This window comes from Nerophis ophidion, linkage group LG20, assembly GCF_033978795.1.
Source record: "Nerophis ophidion isolate RoL-2023_Sa linkage group LG20, RoL_Noph_v1.0, whole genome shotgun sequence".
NCBI classification, from domain to species: Eukaryota; Metazoa; Chordata; class Actinopteri; order Syngnathiformes; family Syngnathidae; genus Nerophis; species Nerophis ophidion.
Genome location: NC_084630.1, coordinates 44,513,883 through 44,538,223, shown reverse-complemented (window position 1 = coordinate 44,538,223; position 24,341 = coordinate 44,513,883). Strand labels below are relative to the sequence as shown.

The following is a 24,341-nucleotide window of genomic DNA, read 5'->3' as shown; positions in this document are numbered from 1 at the left end:
TGCTATTACGCAAGTTAATTACAGACGGTAAGACGCGATGGAACAGGACTTTAGATATGCTTGCTGGTTACCTTGAGAAGCAAGCTGCAATAGCAGCAGCTCTCACCGCCCCAGAAATAAGACAAAACACCCAAATCATCACTTGACAGCTATGGTATAAAAGAGGCCGAATATTATGTGAAGCAGCTGCCTTCTTAAAACACAGTCACTTGTTGCGTGTGGAGAAAAGTCCACCTGTGTGCCACTGAAGAGTATGATTAAAAAGAGGAAATCATGTGTGACACATTACATACATTTTCATCAATCATAATTCATAGGGAAAAAGTAAACATGTTAGATTGTTTGTTTTTGTCACATTCTAACATTGTGGATTGCTTCTTAAAAATGTACAGAAAGAAAAGCTGCAAAGAGAGGTGGCGCTGGTTAAGGGAAACCTTACTGTGATGTCCGAAATGCTGAATGAACTTAAACCCGGACAGAGCCCGCTGGATGATACAGAACTGCTACAGGTGTGTGTGTGTGTGTGTGTGTGTGCGTGTGTTTGTGCGTGCGTGCATCTGCTTGTTATGGGGATACATATTTGTTGACTTGGAAGATGAATAACTGTAATTGTTTTAATTCATCACACTCGTATTTGCACATGTTGTAACTGGAGTCAGAACAGTGGAATGCCACTCATTTGCTACGTTTATGTCCCTTTCAGACACTCAACCAAACATATCAATGCACCACTTCTTGTCAACCTGGTCAAATGCTAATTAGACAGCAAAATTATTGCACTTGTGTGCCTTCGGTTGGCCATGATTAAAAGCCCACTTTAAAAAGTGCAGTTTTACTGTTCATAATGTGTCATAGAAAATGTTATATTTGAGTTCAGGGGGTATTCCAGGTACGTGGTTCAAAAAACTGGGTCCAAGCCTAAAGTCTGAGTTGATTTACTCTTGAGCTCAAGAGTATGTTGACTTTGAGTTAAAACCACAATAAAAAGCCTTTATCAATGGAGCACTGATTCGAGGATTCACCTTAGCAACTGGGGACAGAAAAATGTGACCCAGTTTGACCTGAAAGTGCTAATGCATGTTTAAACTAAATACAAAGACGTTAAATTTTTTTTAAAGTAATACAGTAAAATAATAAACTTTAGTGAGAAATAATTACTGCCATAGTCAGTGCATATGTTAGAATGCAATTGCTTAATAAGTTAACGTATAATCACATTTTCCTATCAGCCCACCGGTAAAAAAGTGAAGGACTTATTTTGAAAAATATACCATTTTGATTTAGCTGCAATTCCACCTGTAAAAAAACATACATAGAGACAGCTGAAAATAATATGTATCTTATTTTCTTTAATCATTTTGGTGTGCAATGTCAATGCAAATGCAAAGTATTTTTTTTTTTTCCAGACAAGGCACTTTCTGTTAGATTAATTTGCTTATCATAAATATGTTCAAAACTTAGAGATATTTCTTAAAAAATAAGAATCAGTTCTTGTTGGCAGGTTATTTTGCATATTGTAATTAACATAGCTCACGTATTAGTTATATTTACAATGATGAAATACCCAAAACATTCACTTCTTAATTAAAAAAGGAGATTTAAATTTTAATTAGGACCAAGACGGATTAAATATCTGAAATTAAGATAATGCAAATTGATAGGTTATAGGTTATAGTTATACTTACAGTACAATAATGAAAAACAAAATGTACATTCCTCTTTGTTAAATATTTTTTTAATCCAAACAAATGCGATGAGTATTAAATGTATAGAATAAATGATTTTTTAAAAACTGGGTAGCAAGATAGATTGTTTTTATGTCATCAAATATGAGAGCATGACAATTATGAAATTATGCTAAGTTTTACAAACCATGGCTTCAAGATTCCTAAATCTTCAGGAATTAATTGTGTTAGGACATCTGCTTGTTTACAAAGTAACAGACACACTATTTTGAACACCTTGCTTCAGGTTTATCAGGAGGGAGGAGACATGAAACAGTTCAGGGTTTGTTCAGTAAAACCTGCCAGCGAGCCAGGTTAGGTTCACGGAGCAAATTGCCACAGTAAATGACTCTGAATTTGACTTACCTCGCTTTTTGAAACAACCTGAATTTCCCTCACTTCAGGTTTTGCATACACAGAGTTTTCACTTAACTTGCTTTCTGGAATACCCCCATAATGGAAAATGGAAACAAAAAGAGGATGTTTATTTTATTCATTCTGTGTAGATCTTACCAAGATCATTTTCTGCAGACAAAATCAATGCTATTAGCATAGAGCGTCCATGAATCTCCTTCAACCTCTGTCCAAACAGCAACTGTACTCAGTGTGTAAGAACATGCAGACTCGAGTGGTGGAGCTCATCCCTCAATTGCAGGATGAAGGACTCATTGAGGAGCTTCTCGTGGTTAATGATGACCTCAACAATGCTTTCATTCGTTATGAGAGGTATGTGGCAACCACCTCCACTATGATTCTGCTAAAGAACTAATACAATCTTTAACAAAAAATGTTTATTAGGTTTGACAGACTAAACAAGGCACAAACTACAAATAGCGTGCAAGTGAGGAATCTTTACTTTCTCTGTACTTTATGCGACGAGTTTGTTTGTTGATGTGCTCAAGAATGCATTCCTTATGTTGAATTCTCCTAGCAGAGCTCTGTCAGCAGCCCGAAGCTCATAGACTTTACCCCGGAGCCTTCAACGCTGAGCCAGCCTGCCGTCATCACAGCAACCAGCCAACCCGAAGCCAACACACGAGCCAGTCACACTCAGTCGGTCAACCACAGTGAGTTTTACTGTTTGCTTTCTTCTTCTTATGTGAATTACATTTGTGAAGTGAATTACATTTATATAGCGCTTTTCTCTAGTGACTCAAAGTGCTGTACATAGTGAAACCCAATATCTAAGTTACATTTAAACCAGTGTGGGTGGCACTGGGAGCAGGTGGGTAAAAGTGTCTTGCCCGAGGACACAACGGCAGTGACTAGGATGGCGGAAGCGGGAATCGAACCTGGAACCCTCAAGTTGCTGGCACGGCCACTCTTCCAAACGAACTATGACAAGTCAGGTTTGAACACTTTAAACCAAGTCGAATCAGAGAATATTTTTCTCGTGTTAGCGTTCAACGGAAGTAAAACGCATCGTTTAAACGCCTTTAAAATATTTTTATCTGGAACTTTGGCGTGGTTTGTGTTGTCAACACAGCTAGCTAGCGGTATAGAAAATAGTTCCTAGAACGTCCACACTACACAGACACAGTGTTGACATAAATGAGTAAAACATATTAATATGAATTTATACAAGCAAATCGATCAATCAAGTTAAACATAAGTCACCTTGTTTATCTATCCAGTTTGCAACAAGAACTCCTGACATACAGTATGTTGTGATCACAATATATTTTGCAGCTGTATTACTGGATATTCCATCATATTGGGATGCATTTTATTATCAAATTCAGAAGTTGTAGTGCAAAAAACACCTTTTCACATTTAACATCCGTCGCCTTATAAGACATTTACTACTAATACTAATAATTTCACTGGAATAGTTGTTGTTACCATCTGCTAATATCTAATTAAACTCTTTCCCCGTTGCAGTTAGTCCAGAACGCGGCAGCAGGACTTTTAACAGGGGCCAGGAAAGGCCAGCATATAACCCCAATTCTTCAGAGTTTGCACTGGCTCCCTGTTCATTTTAGAATTGATTTTAAAACATTGCTGTTTGTTTTTAAATCTTTACATGGACTGGCACCTCAATATATCTCGGACCTCATCCAAATTTACATCCCTGCGCGCGCTCTGAGGTCCGAGAGCCAGTTCCAGCTCGTGGTGCCCAAGACCAGACTTAAGACCAGGGGAGACAGGACCTTCTCTGTGGTCGGCCCTAAGCTCTGGAACACTCTGCCCCTCCATGTTCAAACTGCTTCCACAGTGGACTCTTTTAAGTCTCGTCTTAAGACCCACTTTTATTCTTTGGCTTTTAACACTACGTGAGTTGTGTGCTCCTCTGTTCTCTGTGTTTTTTATACACTTTTATTTTTATTTTACTGTTTTAATTGATTTTACCTTTTAAAATAGTTTTTAATCATATTTGTTTTTATATTGTTTCTATTGGTTTTATTTTTATTCATTTTTTGTTTTGTTCAGTCATTGGTGGAGCATAATATTGTTTTTAACATGGCTGTGCAGCACTTTGGAAACGTTATTGTTGTTTAAATGTGCTATATAAATAAAGTGGATTGGATTGGATTGGATAAACATTAGACCATGATGCAGAGACATGGAAGCAGGTGTGATTAAAGTTATTAAATATTAATTTCAAGTCCTAAATACAAACAACTTGTGCAGTAGAAAATTTGAGGGGGTACATTGAAGTAGCCTCCACATAAAGACATGCACAATGAACTGGCATTCTTCTGGTGCTGCTGGTCTGCTTCAAAGCACAACTAATAACCGTATTTTTCGGACTGTAAGGCACACTTAAAATCCTTTCATTTTAAAAGCACAGCAAAATCGCACATCCTGAATCAATCAATCATCCATCCATTTTCTAACGCTTGTCCCTTTAGGGATTGCAGGGTGTCTGGAGCCTATCTCAGCTGCATACGGGCGGTAGAATCAAAGTGTATTTATCTAGCCCTTAATCACGACATCCTTGGCTCATATCCCACATCAGGGCAAGAAAATACTAAATCCAATGGGATACAATGAGAAACCTTGGAGGGGACCGCAGATTTGGGGAACCCCCCCATGGGCGACTGGTGCAATGGATGTCGAGTGGATCTAGTTAATAGTGTGAGAGTCCAGTCCACAGTGGGGCCAGCAGGGGATCATCTTAAATGGAAACATGTCAGCAGCGCAGAGAAGTCCCCAACTGATGCATAGATGAGTGGTCCACCCTGGGTCAGGACTTTGAACAGCTGACTTTGTCATCTGTGGTCGCCTGATAACCTCACCACGCAGGAGAGAGGGGTAGAGCAGAAAAAAGACGGCAGATCAACTGGTCTAAAAGGGGGGTTTATTTAAAGTTCAGAGTATACAAATTAGTTTTAATACGGGACTTAAATGCTTCTACTGAGGTAGCATCTCTAGCTGCATTCCAAAGAACTGGAGCCCGAACGGAAAACGCTCTATAGCCCGCAGACTTTTTTTGAGCTTTGGGGATCACTAATAAGCCGGAGTTCTTTGAATGCAGATTTCTTGCCGGGACATATGGTACAATACAATCAGTAAGATAGGATGGAGCTAGACCGTGTAGTATTTTATACGTAAGTAGTAAAACCTTAAAGTCACATCTTAAGTGCACAGGAAGCCAGTGCAGGTGAGCCAGTATAGGTATATATGTATGTATATATGTATATAAAGGTATATACAGTATAGGTATATATGTATGTATGTATATATAGGTATATACAGTACAGGTATATATGTATGTATGTATGTATATATGTATATAAAGGTGTATACAGTACAGGTATATATGTATGTATATATAGGTATATACAGTATAGGTATATATGTATGTATATAAAGGTATATACAGTATAGGTATATATGTATGTATATATGTATATAAAGGTATATACAGTATAGGTATATATGTATGTATATATGTATATAAAGGTATATACAGTACAGGCGTAATGTGATCAAACTTTCTTGTTCTTGTCAAAAGTCTAGCAGCCGCATTTTGTACCAACTGTAATCTTTTATGCTAGACATAGGGAGACCCGAAAATAATACGTTACAGTAATCGAGACGAAACGTACAAACGCATGGATAATGATCTCAGCGTCTTTAGTGGACAGAATGGAGCGAATTTTAGCGATATTACGGAGATGAAAGAAGGCCGTTTTAGTAACACTTTTAATGTGTGCCTCAAAGGAGAGAGTTGGGTCGAAGATAATACCCAGATTCTTTACCGAGTCGCCTTGTTTTATTATTTGGTTGTCAAATGTTAGTTGTATTATTAAATAGAGGTCGGTGTCTAGCAGGACCGATAATCAGCATTTCCGTTTTCTTAGCGTTTAGTAGTCTTTCTTAGCGAAGAGACATTCAAAAAACGGCTTGAAGATGGTCTGTAAAACTGAATCTATGCAATGCAACATTTTCAGCAACGAACCGCCCATACATGTTGAACCACAAAGAAGTGTTTTAAATGCAGGAAAAGACGATCATAAAATGACCCCTTTAGTGCGCCTTTTAATCTGGTGTGCCTTTTGTATGAAAATAAACCTGAATAGATTCACTCATTGACATCCCGCTTTATAAGCCGGTGTGCCGTATTGTCTGAAAAATACCGTGTTAGCAAGTGACAAATATCTACAGGAGCGAGAAGGCAGGAGTGTAAAGACATTGCCTTTTTCCCTTCATCAATGCATAAGCTGTCTATGCATTGTAAAGTGAAACACAAAAAAGAGAGAAAAAGGAAACACAGAAATACAACACAAAAGGCCTTGGATGTCATGCAGAAAATGACAATTTGTGATATTACTAAACATAATGGTGTGATTCATGTCACATTCATTTTGCCATAGTCACGGTTCTCCACATACATGTATCTTGGTTTTAAAATCAGGGTTTGGTTGTTTTTGGTATGGTTTTTGCTTGTTCATCTTATTTAGCTATCAAAAAAATGTGTGTCTTTTAGAAGAGGAGGAAGAGTTTGACATGTTTGCCCAAACTCGAGACAATTCCTTAGCAGAGCAGAGAAAAAGGTGAGTAATGCTATCAGATCATGTCCTCTCTTACACTACCTTTAAGTGTCACTGTTATATTTTAAATGAAACCAACCTGGCAGCTCTGCTTCATAACACAGGTGTAGACGTCACCTGTGTGTAAGTGTTAGAGATGGTATTGATTACATTTTAACCGATTCCGGTTCCAAAGTATTGTTTAAACTAGGGGTCGGCAACCCAAATTGTTGAAAGAGCCATATAGGACCAAAAACAAAAACAACAAAAAATACAAAATCTGTCTGGAGCCGCAAAAAATCAAAAGCCTCATATAAGTGTTATAATGAAAGCAACATATGATGTAAGTGTTTTTATTAGCTATATTAGCCTACTATAAAAGGCTGATGCAAATCTTCGTTGACAGAATATTTGTATTTTAATTTTTATTCTACACATTTTTGCAACATGGGAAATCATTAGTTAAATGGAGGCTTCTAAGAGGGTGAGAGAACTCCTGGAAATTACTGGCTTATAACGGCCAAAAGTATAGATGCGTGTGTCCAAGTTAAAGGAAATGGCATGGTGTCTTCTTCTAATGGATTTATTACAATATTTGAAAGCTGGGTAACGTTTGCTGTGGTCCGGAACAACAAGGCACACAAACAACTATCAGAAATGCAGCCAATATTACATACAGATAATGTGTCATGAGATAGATAGATAGATAGATAGATAGATAGATAGATAGTACTTTATTGATTCCTTCAGGAGAGTTCCTTCAGGAAAATTAAAAGACATGCAAACATAGATTAAATACACAGAGGACATAAGTAAAGGAAATTAAATGAGCTCAAATATTCCTACAAACGAGGCATAATGATGCAATATGTACATACAGCTAGTCTAAATAGCATGTTAGCTTGCTGTCATGCACTGACCAAATATGCCTGATTAACACTCCAACGAGTCAATAATATCAACAAAGCTCACACTGGAGTCATGCACAGCATAAAACGTTTGGTGGACAAAATGCACTGACAACAGTGAAGCATGGTGGTGGGAGCATCATGCTGTGGGGATATTTCTCAGCCAAGGGAACTGGGAGACTAGTCAGGATAGAGGGAAAGATGAATACAGCAATGTACAGATACATCCTGCATGAAAACCAACGCTTCCCGTCCAACATGATGGAGCTTGAGAGGTGCTGCAAAGCGGCAAGGGCGAAACTGCCCAAAGATAGGTGTGCCAAGCTTGTGGCATTGTATTCAAAAAGACTTGAGGCTGTAATTGATGCCAAAAGTGCATCAACAAAGTATTGAGGAATGATGTGAATACTTATGTACATGTGATTTTTTTTAATTTTTTTAATCATTTTGCAAAAATGTTTTAAAAAAACTTTTTACATTGTCATAATGGGGTATTGTCTGTAGAAATTTGTGAACAAAAACAAATGTATTCAATTTTGGAATAAGGCTGTAACATAAAGTGAAGCGCTGTGAATACTTTCAGGATGCATTGTAGGGCGCCATTAAAAAGTACAGGCTGCAGAACTGTGGTTCTCAAACTTTTTTCACCAAAAACACTTGGCTCTCCAAGTACCACCACAATGACCAGGATTAAATACAGTCGCTTAGTAGGCCCAATTATTCATTAAAATCCAGGTGGAGGTTTTATTTAACAAGAATTATAAATATTTTTGGCCACTAACATGACACAGTTTGAACAGTAACACCATGTTTACATATTTAAATAAGTGATTATTTGGCATACCACTAGATGAAGACTGTTCGAGAATCACTGATGTAGAATCAAAAACTATTGTTATGATTAAATATAATTTTTTGGTGATTCCATATTGAATTATTCATACTTTATGGGTTACAAGGTGAATATTTGCTTGCACAGCGTCAGGTATGAGGATCCGGGAGCTGTGGAGGGCCTTGCTGGAGCGCTGGACTCAAGGTTGCAGGTCACAGGAAGTGTATGTACAAACTACACACAATAGACTAATTGAACTTTAAATGGTTTGTGATGCTCTAAAGCAGGGGTCCCCAAACTACGGTCCCCGGGCCAGATACCGCCCGCCGGTGTCCAAAATTCGGCCCCAAAAAGTTTTTATTTGTTTATTTATTTATTTTTAATCTGTCCCTTCTAGCCCATCCATCAATCCATTTTCTACTGCTTCTTATTCTAGGTGTCTCCCAGCCGCTCAGGCAAATCACTTTGTCTAAATATCCATTTTCCCATCGATAACGTGACGTCATCACCCTCGCGCCGCAATGCAAGTTTGCGCTCTTTTAGTCAATTAGTGCACAAGGGGGAAAAAAATGGCGAAATCGTTGGGGAAACGTAAAATAGTTAAATAAAAAAATAGAGAGTAGATTTTTTAAACATCAGTGGACATATTACTTTTTTTTTTGTTTAGTGTAAGGAAAAGACAGTTTGTCTAATCTGTCATGAGACATATATATATATATATATATATATATATACATATATATATACATACACATATATACATATACATATATATATATACACATATATATATTAAAAAAAATATATATATATATATAAATAAATTTAAAAAAAAATATATATATATATAAATAAATTTAAAAAAAAAAAAATTATATATATATATATATATACATATATATATATATATATATATATATACATATATATATATATATATACATATATATATATATATATATATATACATATATATATATATATATATATATATATACATATATATATATATATATATATATATACATATATATATATATATATATATATACATATATATATATATATATATATATATATACATATATATATATATATATATATATATATATACATATATATATATATATATATATATATATATATATACATATATATATATATATATATATATATACATATATATATATATATATATATATATATATATATATACATATATATATACATATATATATATATACATATATATATATACATATATATATATATACATATATATATATATATATATATATACATATACATATACATATATATATATATATAAATAAATTAAAAAAAAAAAAAATTATATATATATATATATATATATATATATATACATATATATATATACATATATATATATATATATATATATATATATATGTATATATATATATATATATATATATATATCTCCGGCCCCTGGCCAAAAAGTTTTGGGACCCTTGCTCTAAAGTGTCGGTGAAGATTGCGCTTGTTAGGTTAGCATTGAACTTGCTCAAACTTAAATGTTTAGTCAATACATTAATTGCACCACAGGGGGCAGACCAAAGCTAAAAAAAATTTCCACATGAAAACATTTCAGTAAAAAGTGAACTTCTTTGACTTTATTACTTAACTTGCTAGATGGTGCAAGTGAAAAACACACTGCAGAACAATGTGGATAAATGGCTGTCTTCTGATGTGGTGAGATCCTTTTTTTTTTCTTTTGACCAATATCATCACCGATATGTTAAATATATCATCATATTCCCTTTTGTGTTTTTTCTTTGTCTGAAAATGCAGCAAGACCAGTCTGCTGTCAGTGAGGGAGTCTCCAGTGAAGGTGTGTCATTGTCTGATATTTTCAGAGTTTTCACTTGTATTTTCTGTGTAACAGTTTGCTCTCTGACTGTTTGTAGAGTTTGACCAGTTTTTGGAGGATCGGGCAACAGACCAGACTAATCATACGACTTGCGGCACATTGCCCTCCACCTCTAGACTGCCGGCGCAATCGGCAAAGCCACAGGACAGATCACATGACCAGCTTTTTTCACTCTAGATTTTGGAGGCAAGCACTTGTCATCAAACTGAGAAACAGTTAAGAGAAACAGTGTCCTCTGCAGTGGACATTTGTCTTCGGTGTATTTGTTTTGTTGGAAAAAAATACAGTTTTGCACATCCACTGCAAAGGAGCTGGTTTTCAGATACATTTTGATTCCACCGAGCAGTACAGTTCATTTCAGCCCATCACAATATCAGACCTGCCAACATGTTCTTATTTTTCGTACTCTGCACGTATTTTGATCCCGGGCTGCACTTTGCTGCTCTTGCACACATTTCCTACCCCTAAAGCCCTCTTGCTTAGCGGGAACACGCGCTTCCCAAGAAACCTATACTTGTGATTGCTCGGCTAATAGAACAGTATTTCCTGTGTGTATATAATTTGTTTGTTTCAGATCAACATTTGCAATGACTGTTTAACTGTATCGATTAGTTCCCAGATGCAACAACACTCCCAGTTTCTCCTTAATTAGTCCATGTCCGCGAAGGCCCTCTCTGGTTCCAAATCAACATTTTCAATGACAATGACTATACTACTGCATCAATTACTTCCAGCTGCAACAACACTCCCATTATCTCTTTAATTAGCCCATCTTTGCAAACGTCATCTCAGATTTTTGATCAACATTTGCAGTGTAAATGGTTATTCTACTGCATCAGTTAGTCACAGCTGCAATAAATAATACTGCAAGTCTCTCTTTAATTACAAATGTTGTCTTGCAACATAAGATGCTAACAAGCTAAATATTTGACGAGAGTTGGGTTGCACACAGAATTGACGTTTCGACATCATGCACTCAACTTTGAGTACACGCTTGATTTAAAACCCACCTAGATATAAGCTGCACCTACTTAAGTTTTGGACACATTTTATTTTGTACATATGTTGGCCGCACGAGTCTATTAGCCACACAGGTGGAAATTAAAACATGAAATTTTTACAAAAGCGCTTGTGTCCATTCTCAAGTACAGTGCGGCATCCGCTTCCTTTTTCGATGGCCAGGTAGGTCGCTTTCAGCTTTGGGGCTGTGTCTTGCGCATTTTTTCCGAGTCTTATTGAGGGTAAGTGCATAATGCGCTAAATGTCTTACTGAATGATCAAGTGTTTGAGTTAAAGTGAACACATTTATTTGTTCGGCAATTTCGTTGGTCTGATGTGACAAGGCTAAATTTATTGGTGGACGTTTGAAACTTGTAAACCCGGAAAAATCCAGATATTAGCCGCAGCATTGTGTAAAGCACAGTGTTCAAAGCTTGGGAAAAAAGTAGTGGCTTACTATATAGTCTTAATATTATGACATTTCACTGATAGGTTCTACATATACAGGAGGTATGGGACATCAAAGCATGCCCAAAGGGATGTTTGTTGTCTGTGACAATGCATTTTAGACATTGGAAATGCCAAAAAATGAAAACCATACCAATGTGATGTGAACTGTATTGCTTGGGAGGCATCTATACGCTCACAGTAAGACCTGCACTACACCATTGATAACTCTGCTGTTCATAATTTACTTTATGTGCATTGACAAAATGTACGGAACATGGCTGTATTTATGGATTGCATTATTATAATATTGATTTAATTGTTAGTGTTTCCAGATTGTTTGAAATAGTTTATCACCATTGTTTGCCTTTGGATCTATACTGTAGTTTTTATACAGGCAAAATAAATGTGTCTTTGTGTCTTTTCCTGTGTAAATTTCTCCTAAGGCTTATTTTCCAATTGATTTAACAAATATTTTTAGAAGTCTCAACTAATTCAAGGTCCAAGGATTCTCACTGAGACATGTTTTTCTTTTGTCTAAGTTGCCTTGATAGTTCAGTTCTCAAGTATAGCGTGAAATGACAGTTTCTCGGGTGTGTTCTTTCTGATGGAAATAGAGTCTAAACATCTGATCCTTGCTCAGCCAGCTTAAAAAAATAAGGCCCAGTGTCTGTGAGATAAGCACTAATGTCTGTGAATTGTTATGGTTGAACAACTCAAGGATGTCTGGGTCTTGGTACATGAAGTCCCTTTGACACTCAATAATAGGAAGGCAGAAAAGTACAGTAGGCATAAGTCTGAAAGAGAAAAGGAGTAGAGGAAACGGATTTCATTCATCTGTTGAAGACTCAGACCTGGGACGATGCTCAGTTGTGTTGTCTATCTCTGCTGCTGCCTGTGTGTGTGTGCACTCCTCTATGTGCCTGCAGCTTCCATCTCCAACATGTCCACCATGGATGCCTTCCCAGCTGGCGATCAAGATCAGGAGCACACTAGTGGGGATTCGCCATTTCTTCGGTTGAGAGCCAGTCTGCCTTCTTACTCACAGCCACTCCGTCCGTACGCCTTACTGACCAATGCAGAGGACTACATCTACATGCCCAAACCAAGACATTACCGCCCTTCACGCCTACTTCGTATTCTGGGATCCTCCTTTGACCCACTCTGGATGTCTATTGGTCCTCTATCTGAAGGCGCTGGGGTCTGCTCCGACAAAAGTAGCTGTAATGCTCTGTCAAGAGATGACACTCTACCTGTCAAATTACCAAACCACACCACCTCCAGAGAAGACTTGGACATTGGTGGTTCTGCAGAGCTGAGGGAGGCAGCCGCACGTCAGAGGAATAAGTTGGAGAGGAAAGCCGCGGATGTGGACCTGAGCACTCTGCCTCCAGATGTTGCCAGCTCTGTCCGAGCCTGGCTGGTGAACTCAGCCACATGTGGATTGCGTTCCCAGTGGGTTGATCTAGGCCCGGCGTTCTGGCCACGTTGGCTCCGGCGGACCGACTGTGACGAGTCGGAAAGGGCGCAAAGATGCTCCTTTCCCGCTGGGATGGTTTGCGTGAGAGCTCAGACAAAGCACATTAAGATTCTGGCTTGGCGTTGCTTGAAAGTCAGAGATGATGAGTCCAATTGGTTCAAAAGGGACAGGTCTGAGGTCAGCATGTTGATAGGGACGAGTGAGGAAATGAGAAGGTGTTTATGGATGGCTGTGCCCTATCCTGTGGTCACAGCGTGTGCATGTTCGTGTCAATGATTGTTTCATTCATTGGTACCCCCACTAATACTATCACTCTTAGATGCAATTTTGTTTCTCGAATTACTGAAATTTTTCTGCAAACAAATGGGAAAAACAGCAATTAAACCTGTGCTTCTTCAAAACAAATATTCACATTTCAGACCGAGGCAAGCTAATCCTCCCCTCGTATCTAACATTAAAAAATGTTATTTGGATGTTGATTCCATCCATCAATCCATCCATTTTCTACCGCTTATTCCCTTTGAGGTCGCGGGGGACGCTACAATCAGGCGGAAGGCGGTACACCTTGGACTAGTCGCCACCTGGGATGTTGATTATATGTGACTATGTTTTTCCCCTTTAAATTAAAATGCTTAACATGTTGTCTCTGTGACTTTCTGGAGGATTTAAAAATGATTGAAGGTAAACATAAATTAGTACAGTGGTTCTCAATTATTATGTTACTGTGCTATTCTAAAAAAAAAATATACAGTATTTTAAAATGGGGCAGCCTACACACATAGCAGACTTAAAAGTCACCTATAAAGTACTGCATGAATTGGCTGCAGATCCTCTGGCAGAGTTCATTAGGCATAGAAACAGCCGTGAGCGTATCACTCCTGGCTCTGTTAGAGGTGACTGTTATATTCCTCTGTGCAGGAGCACTTTCAGTAAGTCGGCCTGGTCAGTAAGGAGTGCAAATGTGTGGAACTCAGTACCTGAGAAGGTTCAACAGGTCACAACATACAAGGCCTTCAAAAAACAATTGAAAATGTGGCTTATCAACTAAAAGATGAGCCTGTTTTGATGCTAAGATAAATTGATATGTTACGTTGTATTTTATTTGTTATTATGTCGCATATGTATTGTGCGCTTTTGTTGTCTTTTTCTTTGAAATTTTAATTTTACGGCCTTTTCTACATCATGGGTCTCCCCATGTCTAGCATTAAAAGATTACAGTTGGTACAAAATGCGGCTGCTAGACTTTTGACAACAAGAAAGTTTGATCACATTACGCCTGTACTGTATATACCTTTATATACATATATACATACATATATACCTGTACTGTATATACCTTTATATACATATATACATACATATATACCTATACTGTATATACCTTTATATACATATATACATACATATATACCTATACTGTATATACCTTTATATACATATATACATACATATATACCTGTACTGTATATACCTTTATATACATATATACATACATATATACCTATACTGTATATACCTTTATATACATATATACATACATATATACCTATACTGTATATACCTTTATATACATATATACATACATATATACCTGTACTGTATATACCTTTATATACATATACATACATATATACCTATAGTGGCTCACCTGCGCTGGCTTCCTGTGCACTTAAGATGTGACTTTAAGGTTTTACTACTTACGTATAAAATACTACACGGTCTAGCTCCATCCTATCTTGCCGATTGTATTGTACCATATGTCCCGGCAAGAAATCTGCGTTCAAAGGACTCCGGCTTGTTAGTGATTCCCAAAGCCCAAAAAAAGTCTGCGGGCTATAGAGCGTTTTCCGTTCGGGCTCCAGTACTCTGGAATGCCCTCCCGGTAACAGTTGGAGATGCCACCTCAGTAGAAGCATTTAAGTCTCACCTTAAAACTCATTTGTATACTCTAGCCTTTAAATAGACTCCCTTTTTAGACCAGTTGATCTGCCGTTTCTTTTCTTTTTCTTCTATGTCCCACTCTCCCTTGTGGAGGGGGTCCGGTCCGATCCGGTGGCCATGTACTGCTTGCCTGTGTATCGGCTGGGGACATCTCTGCGATGCTGATCCGCCTCCGCTTGGGATGGTTTCCTGCTGGCTCCGCTGTGAACGGGACTCTCGCTGCTGTGTTGGATCCGCTTTGGACTGGACTCTCGCGACTGTGTTGGATCCATTATGGATTGAACTTTCACAGTATCATGTTAGACCCGCTCGACATCCATTGCTTTCCTCCTCTCTAAGGTTCTCATAGTCATCATTGTCACCGACGTCCCACTGGGTGTGAGTTTTCCTTGCCCTTATGTGGGCCTACCGAGGATGTCGTGGTGGTTTGTGCAGCCCTTTGAGACACTAGTGATTTAGGGCTATATAAGTAAACATTGATTGATTGATCATGGTCAGGGGACTGCAGATGAAAACAATCCTTCTGCCTAATTCTGGCTCTTTTAACCATTTGTAGTCATGTGTTTCATGAAATTGTTTTGTCCCCTTCGAAATAAAGTAATCTTATTTATTTTTTTGCCCTGCCACTTCAATTGAGACTGAAAACTTGTAAACAAATTAGTACAGTGGTCATTTAACATTGTTTTAATCTGACAATGTATCAAAACATTGGTGACCCCTATTCCAGGGGTCACCAACATTTTTGAAACCAAGAGCCACTTCTCGGGTACTGATTAAAGCGAAAGGCTACCAGTTTGATACACACTTAAATAAATTGCCAGAAATAGCCAATTTGCTCAATTTACCTTTAATAAATAAATATATATATGTATATAAAAAAATGGGTATTTCTGTCTGTCATGCCGTCGTACGTTTTTTTTCTTTTTACGGAAGGTTTTTTGTAGAGAATAAATGATGAAAAAAAACACTTAATTGAACGGTTTAAAAGAGGAGAAAACACACAAAAAATTTAAATAAATTTTGAAAGATATTCTATCTTCAATTTAGACACTTTAAAATTCAAAATTCAACCAAAAAAAATGAAGACAAAAACTGGCTAATTCGAATCTTTTTGAAAAGATTAAAAACAGGATTAATGGAACATCATTAGTAATTTTTCCTGAATTAGATTAATTTGAGAATTTTGATGACATGTTTTAAATAGGTTAAAATCCGATCTGCGATTTGTTATATTACAAATTGGACGAAGCTATATTTCTAACAAAGACAAATAATTATTTCTTTTAGATTTTCCAGAACAAACATTTTAAAGGAAATTCAAGAGAATTTGAAATAAGATTTAAATGAGATTTTCTAGATTTGCCAGAATATTTTTTTTGAATTTTAATCATAAGTTTGAACCAATATTTCACAAATATTCTTCGTCAAAAAAACAGAAGCAAAAATGAAGAATTAAACTAAAATTTATTTATTATTCTTTACAATAAAAATAATAAATTTACTTGAACATTGATTTAAATTGTCAGGAAAGAAGAGGAAGGAATTTAAAAGGTAAAAAGGTATATGTGTTTAAAAATCCTAAAATCATTTTTAAGGTTGGATTTTTTCTCTAAAATTGTCTTTTTGAAAGTTATAAGAACCAAAGTAAAAAAAAAAAAAAAAAATTTATTTAAACAAGTGAAGACCAAGTCTTTAAAATATTTTCTCGGATTTTCAAATTCTATTTGAGTTTTGTCTCTCTTAGAATTAAAAATGTCGAGCAAAGCGAGACCAGCTTGCTAGTAAATAAATACAGTTTAAAAAATAGAGGCAGCTCGCTGGTAAGTGCTGCTATTTGAGCTATTTTTAGAACAGGCCAGCGGGCGACTCATCTGGTCCTTACGGGCTACCTGGTGTTGGTGACCCCTGGTCTATTCAGTCCATTTCATTTTTTTAACAAAAAAAAACAGAGTTTTACACATTAACAATAAAAAGTAATTTAATTAAAAGCATTTAAAGTAATATAGAAAACTAAATAAATAAAAACGAATCTACAAAATAGAATAAAATATTAAAAGACACATGAACCCTCTGGACATCCCTCTGCAAGGCACTGCTCGACTGATCGTGGAACTAAAAAATCCGAGGATTGATGAAGGCATCATCAGTCAGTTCCTCCCACCGACAACAAGGGTTGCCAGACGTGGAATAATTACAGTTTTTTTTTGATTGATTGATACTTTTATTAGTAGATTGCACAGTTCAGTACATATTCCGTACAATTGACCACTAAATGGTAACACCCCAATAAGTTTTTCAACTTGTTTAAGTCGGGGTCCACGTTAGTCAATTTATGGTAGAAGCATTGTATTTGTACAATATATCCCCTACTGTACGATGCACTGTGTAGTATTTAAAAAAATCCCTTATTGTATGATAATTTGACCCTTTCTGTACATTAGCAAACACAAAGAGGATACATCCTGCACTGCACCTGATGTTGTACATCTTCATAGCCAGGTGGTTGTGCTGTTCTGCTAGTGGCGGCTTTGACCTTACTGTTGCTTTTTTTTCAAGCTTAAACTGCAATATAAGCTAGACTTGACACATTATATGCCATGTTTTACTCCAGTAGGTGATCCTGGGAAGTTCAAGTCAGTTGGGTAAGAAATGTTTACAGTCGTGGTCAAAAGTTTACACACACTTGTAAAGAACATAATGTCATGGCTGTCTTGAGTTTCCAATCATTTCTACAACTCTTATTTTTTTGTGATAGAGTGATTGGAGCACATACTTGTTGGTCACAAAAAACATTCATGAAGTTTGGTTCTTTTATGAATTTATTATGGGTCTACTGAAAATGTGACCAAATCTGCTGGGTCAAAAGTATATAACCACAATGTTAATATTTGCTTACATGTCCCTTGGCAAGTTTCACTGCAATAAAGCACTTTTGGTTGCCATCCACAAGCTTCTGGTGGAATTTTTGACCACTCTTCTTGACAAAAGTGGTGCAGTTCAGCTAAATTTGTTGGTTTTCTGATATGGACTTGTTTCTTCAGCATTGTCCACATTTATAAGTCAAGACTTTGGGAAGGATTTAGCCATTCCTTTACCACTTTTGATGTGTTTTTGGGGTCATTGTCCTGTTGGAACACCCAACTGCGCCCAAGACCCAATTTCCGGGCTGATAATTTTATGTTGTCCTGAAGAATTTGGAGGTAATCTTCCTTTTTCATTGTTCCCTTTTCCCCCTGTAAAGCACCAGTTCCATTGGCAGCAAAACAGGCCCGGAGCATAATACCACCACCACCATGCTTGACGGTAGGAATTGGTGTTCCTGGGATTTTCGTTTCATCTGACATCATATGGACAAAGATAAGACCTTCTGGAGGAAGGTTCTGTTGTCAGATGAAACAAAAAAATAGTTGTTTGGCCACAATACCCAGCAATATGTTTGGAGATGAAAAGGTAAGGCTTAATCCCAGAAACACCACACCTACCGTCAAGCATGGTGGTGGTAATATTATGCTCTGGGCCTGTTTTGCTGCCAATGGAACTGGTGCTTCACAGAAAGTAAATGGGACAATGAAAAAAGGAAGATTACCTCCAAATTCTTCAGGACAACCTGAAATCATCAGCCCAGAGGTTGGGTCTTGGGCACAGTTGAGTGTTCCAACAGGACAATGATTGATTGATTGATTGATACTTTTATTAGTAGATTGCACAGTTCAGTACACATTCCGTACAATTGACCACTAAATGGTAACACCCCAATAAGTTTTTCAACTTGTTTAAGTCTGGGTCCACCTTCATCAATTCATGGTATGACCCCAAACACATGACAAAAGTGGTAGAGGAATGGCTAAATCCTTCCCAAAGTCCTGACTTAAAATGTGGACAATGCTGAAGAAACAAGTCCATATCAGAAAACCAACACATTAAGCTGAACTGCACCAAGTTTGTCAAGAAGAGTGGTCAAAAATTCCACCAGAAGCTTGTGGATGGCCGCCAAAAGTGCCTTATTGCAGTGAAACTTGCCAAAGGACATTGTCAAGTTCTTCAGGTTTTTCGCAGCCGTGCCCAAACTAGTGATGAGTCCGGCAACACCGATGCATCGACACATGCGTCAAGCTCATTAAGCGAAACCCTGTGTCGGTGCCCGTACCGAAAGTCACGTGACCGATCGTGAGCTGTTTGGGTCACGTGACCGATACGCGAGCTGTGTCGCACTGACGCCTGCGCGCCAAACTTTGTTTATAAGGAAGCGCATCTGTCAACGAGAAGTTGCTGCAAACAGAATCGCCGCAGTTCTGTCGTTGGTCATATGTCATTTATCCTCGTCGGAGATCATTTCCACCGTGTGGGAATATTTTGATCATATATCGGAAAAAAAGGTATTTGTGTTCATTTCCTTGTCGTTTCATCCTGTTCTCTAAAAGTTTCTAGCATTGTCCCACCCACACAAACATCCTATTGGTTACATGAAAAAGTAGTAACAATCAATCAATCTCTTCGATAGCTCAGTTGATAGAGTGGAGGACTGTAGTTCCTCATGACAAGTTCCTTAGGGCACTTGTTCAGTTCCAGCTCGAACCCTTTACCTTTTTACCATGAATTGATTAACGTGGAGCCCGACTTAAAAAAGTTGAAAAACTTATTGAGGTGTTACCATTTAGTGGTCAATTGTAGGGAATATGTACTGTACTGTGCAATCAATCAATCAATCAATCAATGTTTATTTATATAGCCCCAAATCACAAATGTCTCAAAGGACTGCACAAATCATTACGACTACAACATCCTCGGAAGAACCCACAAAAGGGCAAGGAAAACTCACACCCAGTGGGCAGGGAGAATTCACATCCAGTGGGACGCCAGTGACAATGCTGACTATGAGAAACCTTGGAGAGGACCTCAGATGTGGGCAACCCCCCCCCTCTCGGGGACCGAAAGCAATGGATGTCGAGCGGGTCTAACATGATACTGTGAAAGTTCAATCCATAGTGGCTCCAAGACAGCAGTGAGAGTCCCGTCCACAGGAAACCATCTCAAGCGGATCAGCATAGAGATGTCCCCAACCGATACAGGCGAGCGGTCCATCCTGGGTCCCGACGAGCGGTCCATCCTGGGTCTCGACTCTGGACAGTCAGTACTTCATCCATGGTCATCGGACCGGACCCCCTCCACAAGGGAGGGGGGGACATAGGAGAAAGAAAAGAAGCGGCAGATCAACTGGTCTAAAAAGGAGGTCTATTTAAAGGCTAGAGTATACAGATGAGTTTTAAGGTGAGACTTAAATGCTTCTACTGAGGTAGCATCTCGAACTGTTACCGGGAGGGCATTCCAGAGTACTGGAGCCCGAACGGAAAACGCTTTATAGCCCGCAGACTTTTTTTGAGCTCTAGGAATCACTAATAAGCCGGAGTCCTTTGAACGCAGATTTCTTGCCGGGACATACGGTACAATACAATCGGCAAGATAGGATGGAGCTAGACCGTGTAGTATTTTATACGTAAGTAGTAAAATCTACTAATAAACGTTTCAATCAATCAATCAATCAATGAATCAATCAATCAATCAATCATGTTCACATTATTTATTGACTGTGTCTAAAAAAGAAAAAAATATATTTTTATTTAAATTAATATATGAAATAATCCTAAATGAATGACTTGGTTTATATTATTATATATACTAGGTCATAAAATCAGTGTCAGTTGAGTCGGTCCATAGGTTGCCTGTAGGGATTTTTAACATCCAGCAGGTGTCAGTATTTAGTGACACAGTATCAATACAGTTTTGCAATGTGTCGAAACCTCATCAACCAATCACTAGCCCAAACTTGAAAGGGCCAGTTGGAGCTGTCTTCCTTCCTCTTAGCAGCATGTCAAAAACGGGTGACTGACTGACTGACTGAAGCTCAAACATTTTTGAGCATGTGCTCTGAGCAGGTCAACAGGTGAACTCAATTAAACCAATCTGTTGGAAGCAGGTGGAGATGATCAGCCCTCAGCTCTCACTCTTGCCCCTTCAGGCCTGGAGTGTGCTCTACAACTTAGTGGTGTTTGTGCTGCTCTGTACTTTGACTTGACAGACATGTAACCAAATATTAACATTGCTGTATGTATACTTTTGACACAGCAGATTTGCTCACATTTTCAGCGGACCCATAATAAATTCATAAAAGAACCAAACTTCATTCATGTTTTTTGTAACCAATCACTCTATCACAAAAAAAATAAGAGTTGTAGAAATGATTGGAAAATCAAGACAGCTATGACATTATGTTCTTTATAAGTGTATGTAAACTTTTGATCACAATTGTATTTACAAACACGCCATATTCAAGTGTCTAGTTCAGTGGTTCTTAACCAGGGTTCCATCGAACCCTAAGGGTTCTGTGAGTCGGCCCCAGGGGTTCGGTGGAGGTCAAAACACAACCGACTCATCGTGTAAATACAAACTTCACCCTTTCGGCGTATCACAGATACGGCAACAGGGATTTTTAACATCCAGCAGATTGTCAGTATTTAGTGACACAGTATCAATACAGTTTTGCAATGTGTCCAAACGATACATGAAGCCTCATCAACCAATCACTAGCCCAAACTTGAAAGGGCCAGTTGGAGCTGTCTTCCTTCCTTAATTTGTTGTGAGTTTAGGCACTGTGTTGGTTTTGTTGTTTGAACAAGGTGATGTTCTTGCAAGGTTCATTTTGTGCACCGGTAAAAAAAACATACTTTAGTATGAGGAACATATTCACCATTAATTAGTTGCTTATTAACATGCAAATTAGTAACATATTGGCTCTTAAAGGCCTACTGAAATGAGATTTTCTTATTTAAACGGGGATAGCAGGTCCATTCTATGTCTCATACTTAAACATTACGTGGTATTGCCATATTTTTGCTGAAAGGATTTAGTAGAGAACATCCACGATAAAGTTCGCAACTTTCGGTGCTAAAAGAAAAGCCCTGCCTCTACCGGAAGTCGCAGACGATGACGTCACATGTTTGATGGCTCCTCACATATTCACATTGATTTTAATGGGAGCCTCCAACAAAAAGTGCTATTCGGACCGAGAAAATGACAATTTCCCCTTTAATTTGAGCGAGGATGAAAGATTCGTGTTTGAGGATATTGATAGCGACGGACTAGAAAATAAAATGCGATGGCATTGGGACGGATTCTGATGTTTTTAAGAGACATTTACAAGGTTAATTCTGGGAAATCCCTTATCTTTCAATTGTGTTGCTAGTGTTTTAGTGAGTTTAATATTACCTGATAGTCGGAAGGGTGTCTCCACAGGTGTCTTGACGCGCAGTGTCTCAGGGAAGTCGACAGCAGCTATGGACGGCACAAGCTCAGCTTTTCTCCGGTAAGAACTGACTTTTTAACCACAAATTTCTCACCGAAACCTGCTGGTTGACATTTGGTAGGATCCATGTTCGCTTGACCGCGCTCTGATCCATAGGAAAGTTTCACCTCCAGGAATTTTAAACAAGGAATCACCGTGTGTTTGTGTGGCTAAAGGCTAAAGCTTCCCAACTCCATCTTTCTACTGTGACTTCTCCAATATTAATTGAACAAATTGCAAAAGATTCAGCAACACAGATGTCCAAAATACTGTATAATTATGCCGTTAAAGCAGACGACTTTTAGCTGTGTGTGTGTGCCAGCGCTCATACTTCCTGAAAACCCGTGACGTCTTGCGTACACGTCATCATTACACGACGTTTCGAAGACGAAACTCCCGGGAAATGTAAAATTGTAATTTAGTAAACTAAAAAGGCCGTATTGGCATGTGTTGCAATGTTAATATTTCATCATTGATATATAAACTGTCAGACTGCGTGGTCGCTAGTAGTGGCTTTCAGTAGGCCTTTAATTAGTCATTATTAAGTACTTATTAATGCCTTATTCGGCATGGCCTTATTATTACCCTAACCCTCTAACCCTGACCCAAACCCTAACCAAATAACTCTAAATTAAATATCTGTGTTGGCCCTGTGATGAGGTGGCGACTTGTCCAGGGTGTACCCCGCCTTCCACCCGATTGTAGCTGAGATAGGCGCCAGCGCCGCCCGCGACCCCAAAAGGAAATAAGCGGTAGAAAATGGATGGATGGATGGATACTTAGAATTAAATTAAGTCTTTGTTACTAAGAATATGTTCCCCATACTAATGTGTTACCAAAAAATTATAACTTTGTGTTGAAATTGAAAAAAATATATATATTTTTTTCACTAAAGAAGGGTTCGGTGAAAGTGCTTATGAAACTGGTGGGGTTCGGTACCTCCAACAAGGTTAAGAAACACTAGTCTATTTCGATATTGTGTCATTTCCCACCTGGCAACAAGGGATATTCAAGTGTCTAGTTCGATAATGTGTCATTTCCCATCTGGCAACGCTGTTGGCGCTTGTCAAACACACACAAGATGGCAGCTTTGGAAGACGAGTTTGAAGATGCGCCTGATGTGGAGCCTTTAGAACCAACGTTGAAGAATATCATCGAGCAGAAATCCTTAAAATGGATATTTGTGGGGGGGAAAGGTGGTGTAGGTAAAACGACATGTAGGTAAGTCAATGAAGAAGCTCGATAGCCCTGCGATGTCCGTTGTTAGCTAGCCTAGCGAGTTTCCAATCAGCATCTGCCGTTTGTTAGCCTACATCTAAGCCAATGAATAGTTTTATATGCTACTTTTTGTATACAACTATGCTGGAACATACTTGCCATTAAAGTCAACTCGTATTTGTTTGTAAAAGTTTACTGTCTGCCTATGCAGGGCCGGCTGGCGTGTTGCTAAGCTAGCCCAGGGTTAGCCAACTGATACATTACTGCTGTCCTTTACAGCTGCCTTGTAACACTACATAAACACGCCTTGTAACATTACATGTAACACTACATAAACACGCCTTGTAACATTACATGTAACACTACATAAACACGCCTTGTAACATTACATGTAACACTACATAAACACGCCTTGTTACATTACATGTAACACTACATAAACACGCCTTGTAACATTACATGTAACACTACATAAACACGCCTTGTAACATTACATGTAACACTACATAAACACGCCTTGTAACATTACATGTAACACTACATAAACACGCCTTGTAACACTACA

The 24,341-nt window shown here is 37.9% G+C and overlaps 3 protein-coding genes across 5 annotated transcripts in view; all 3 read left to right on the top strand.

The window, feature by feature from the left end:
- Window positions 1-12,221, top strand: part of LOC133539197 (target of Myb1 membrane trafficking protein-like) — a 38,133-nt gene extending 25,912 nt beyond the window's left edge. For 2 of the 3 annotated variants that reach the window (XM_061881343.1, XM_061881345.1), the window contains 9 exons: window positions 393-509; window positions 2,317-2,450; window positions 2,523-2,565; window positions 2,656-2,791; window positions 6,658-6,724; window positions 8,588-8,663; window positions 10,115-10,174; window positions 10,274-10,313; window positions 10,390-12,221. In XM_061881343.1, the coding sequence (XP_061737327.1) occupies window positions 393-509; window positions 2,317-2,450; window positions 2,523-2,565; window positions 2,656-2,791; window positions 6,658-6,724; window positions 8,588-8,663; window positions 10,115-10,174; window positions 10,274-10,313; window positions 10,390-10,529 (813 nt within the window). In that variant the 3' untranslated portion in view covers window positions 10,530-12,221. The remainder of the gene's footprint in view (window positions 1-392; window positions 510-2,316; window positions 2,451-2,522; window positions 2,566-2,655; window positions 2,792-6,657; window positions 6,725-8,587; window positions 8,664-10,114; window positions 10,175-10,273; window positions 10,314-10,389) is intronic. The other variant, XM_061881344.1, reaches the window with a different exon arrangement.
- A 135-nt stretch (window positions 12,222-12,356) lies between these two features.
- On the top strand, window positions 12,357-13,920 carry LOC133539198 (noggin-like). Its single transcript, XM_061881346.1, has one exon. It carries the CDS (start codon window positions 12,661-12,663, stop codon window positions 13,552-13,554), a length of 894 nt encoding a protein of 297 aa, XP_061737330.1. The 5' UTR covers window positions 12,357-12,660; the 3' UTR covers window positions 13,555-13,920.
- A 9,673-nt stretch (window positions 13,921-23,593) lies between these two features.
- The window catches only part of get3 (guided entry of tail-anchored proteins factor 3, ATPase), an 8,920-nt gene continuing 8,172 nt past the window's right edge, over window positions 23,594-24,341 (top strand). The window contains exon 1 of the mRNA XM_061881341.1: window positions 23,594-23,779. Coding sequence (XP_061737325.1) covers window positions 23,640-23,779 — 140 coding nt within the window. The 5' untranslated portion in view covers window positions 23,594-23,639. The remainder of the gene's footprint in view (window positions 23,780-24,341) is intronic.

Coding starts and splice junctions, on each gene's coding strand:
- LOC133539198 (XM_061881346.1), top strand. CDS start 12,661: ATGCTCAGTTGTGTTGTCTATCTCTGCTGCTGCCTGTGTGTGTGTGCA.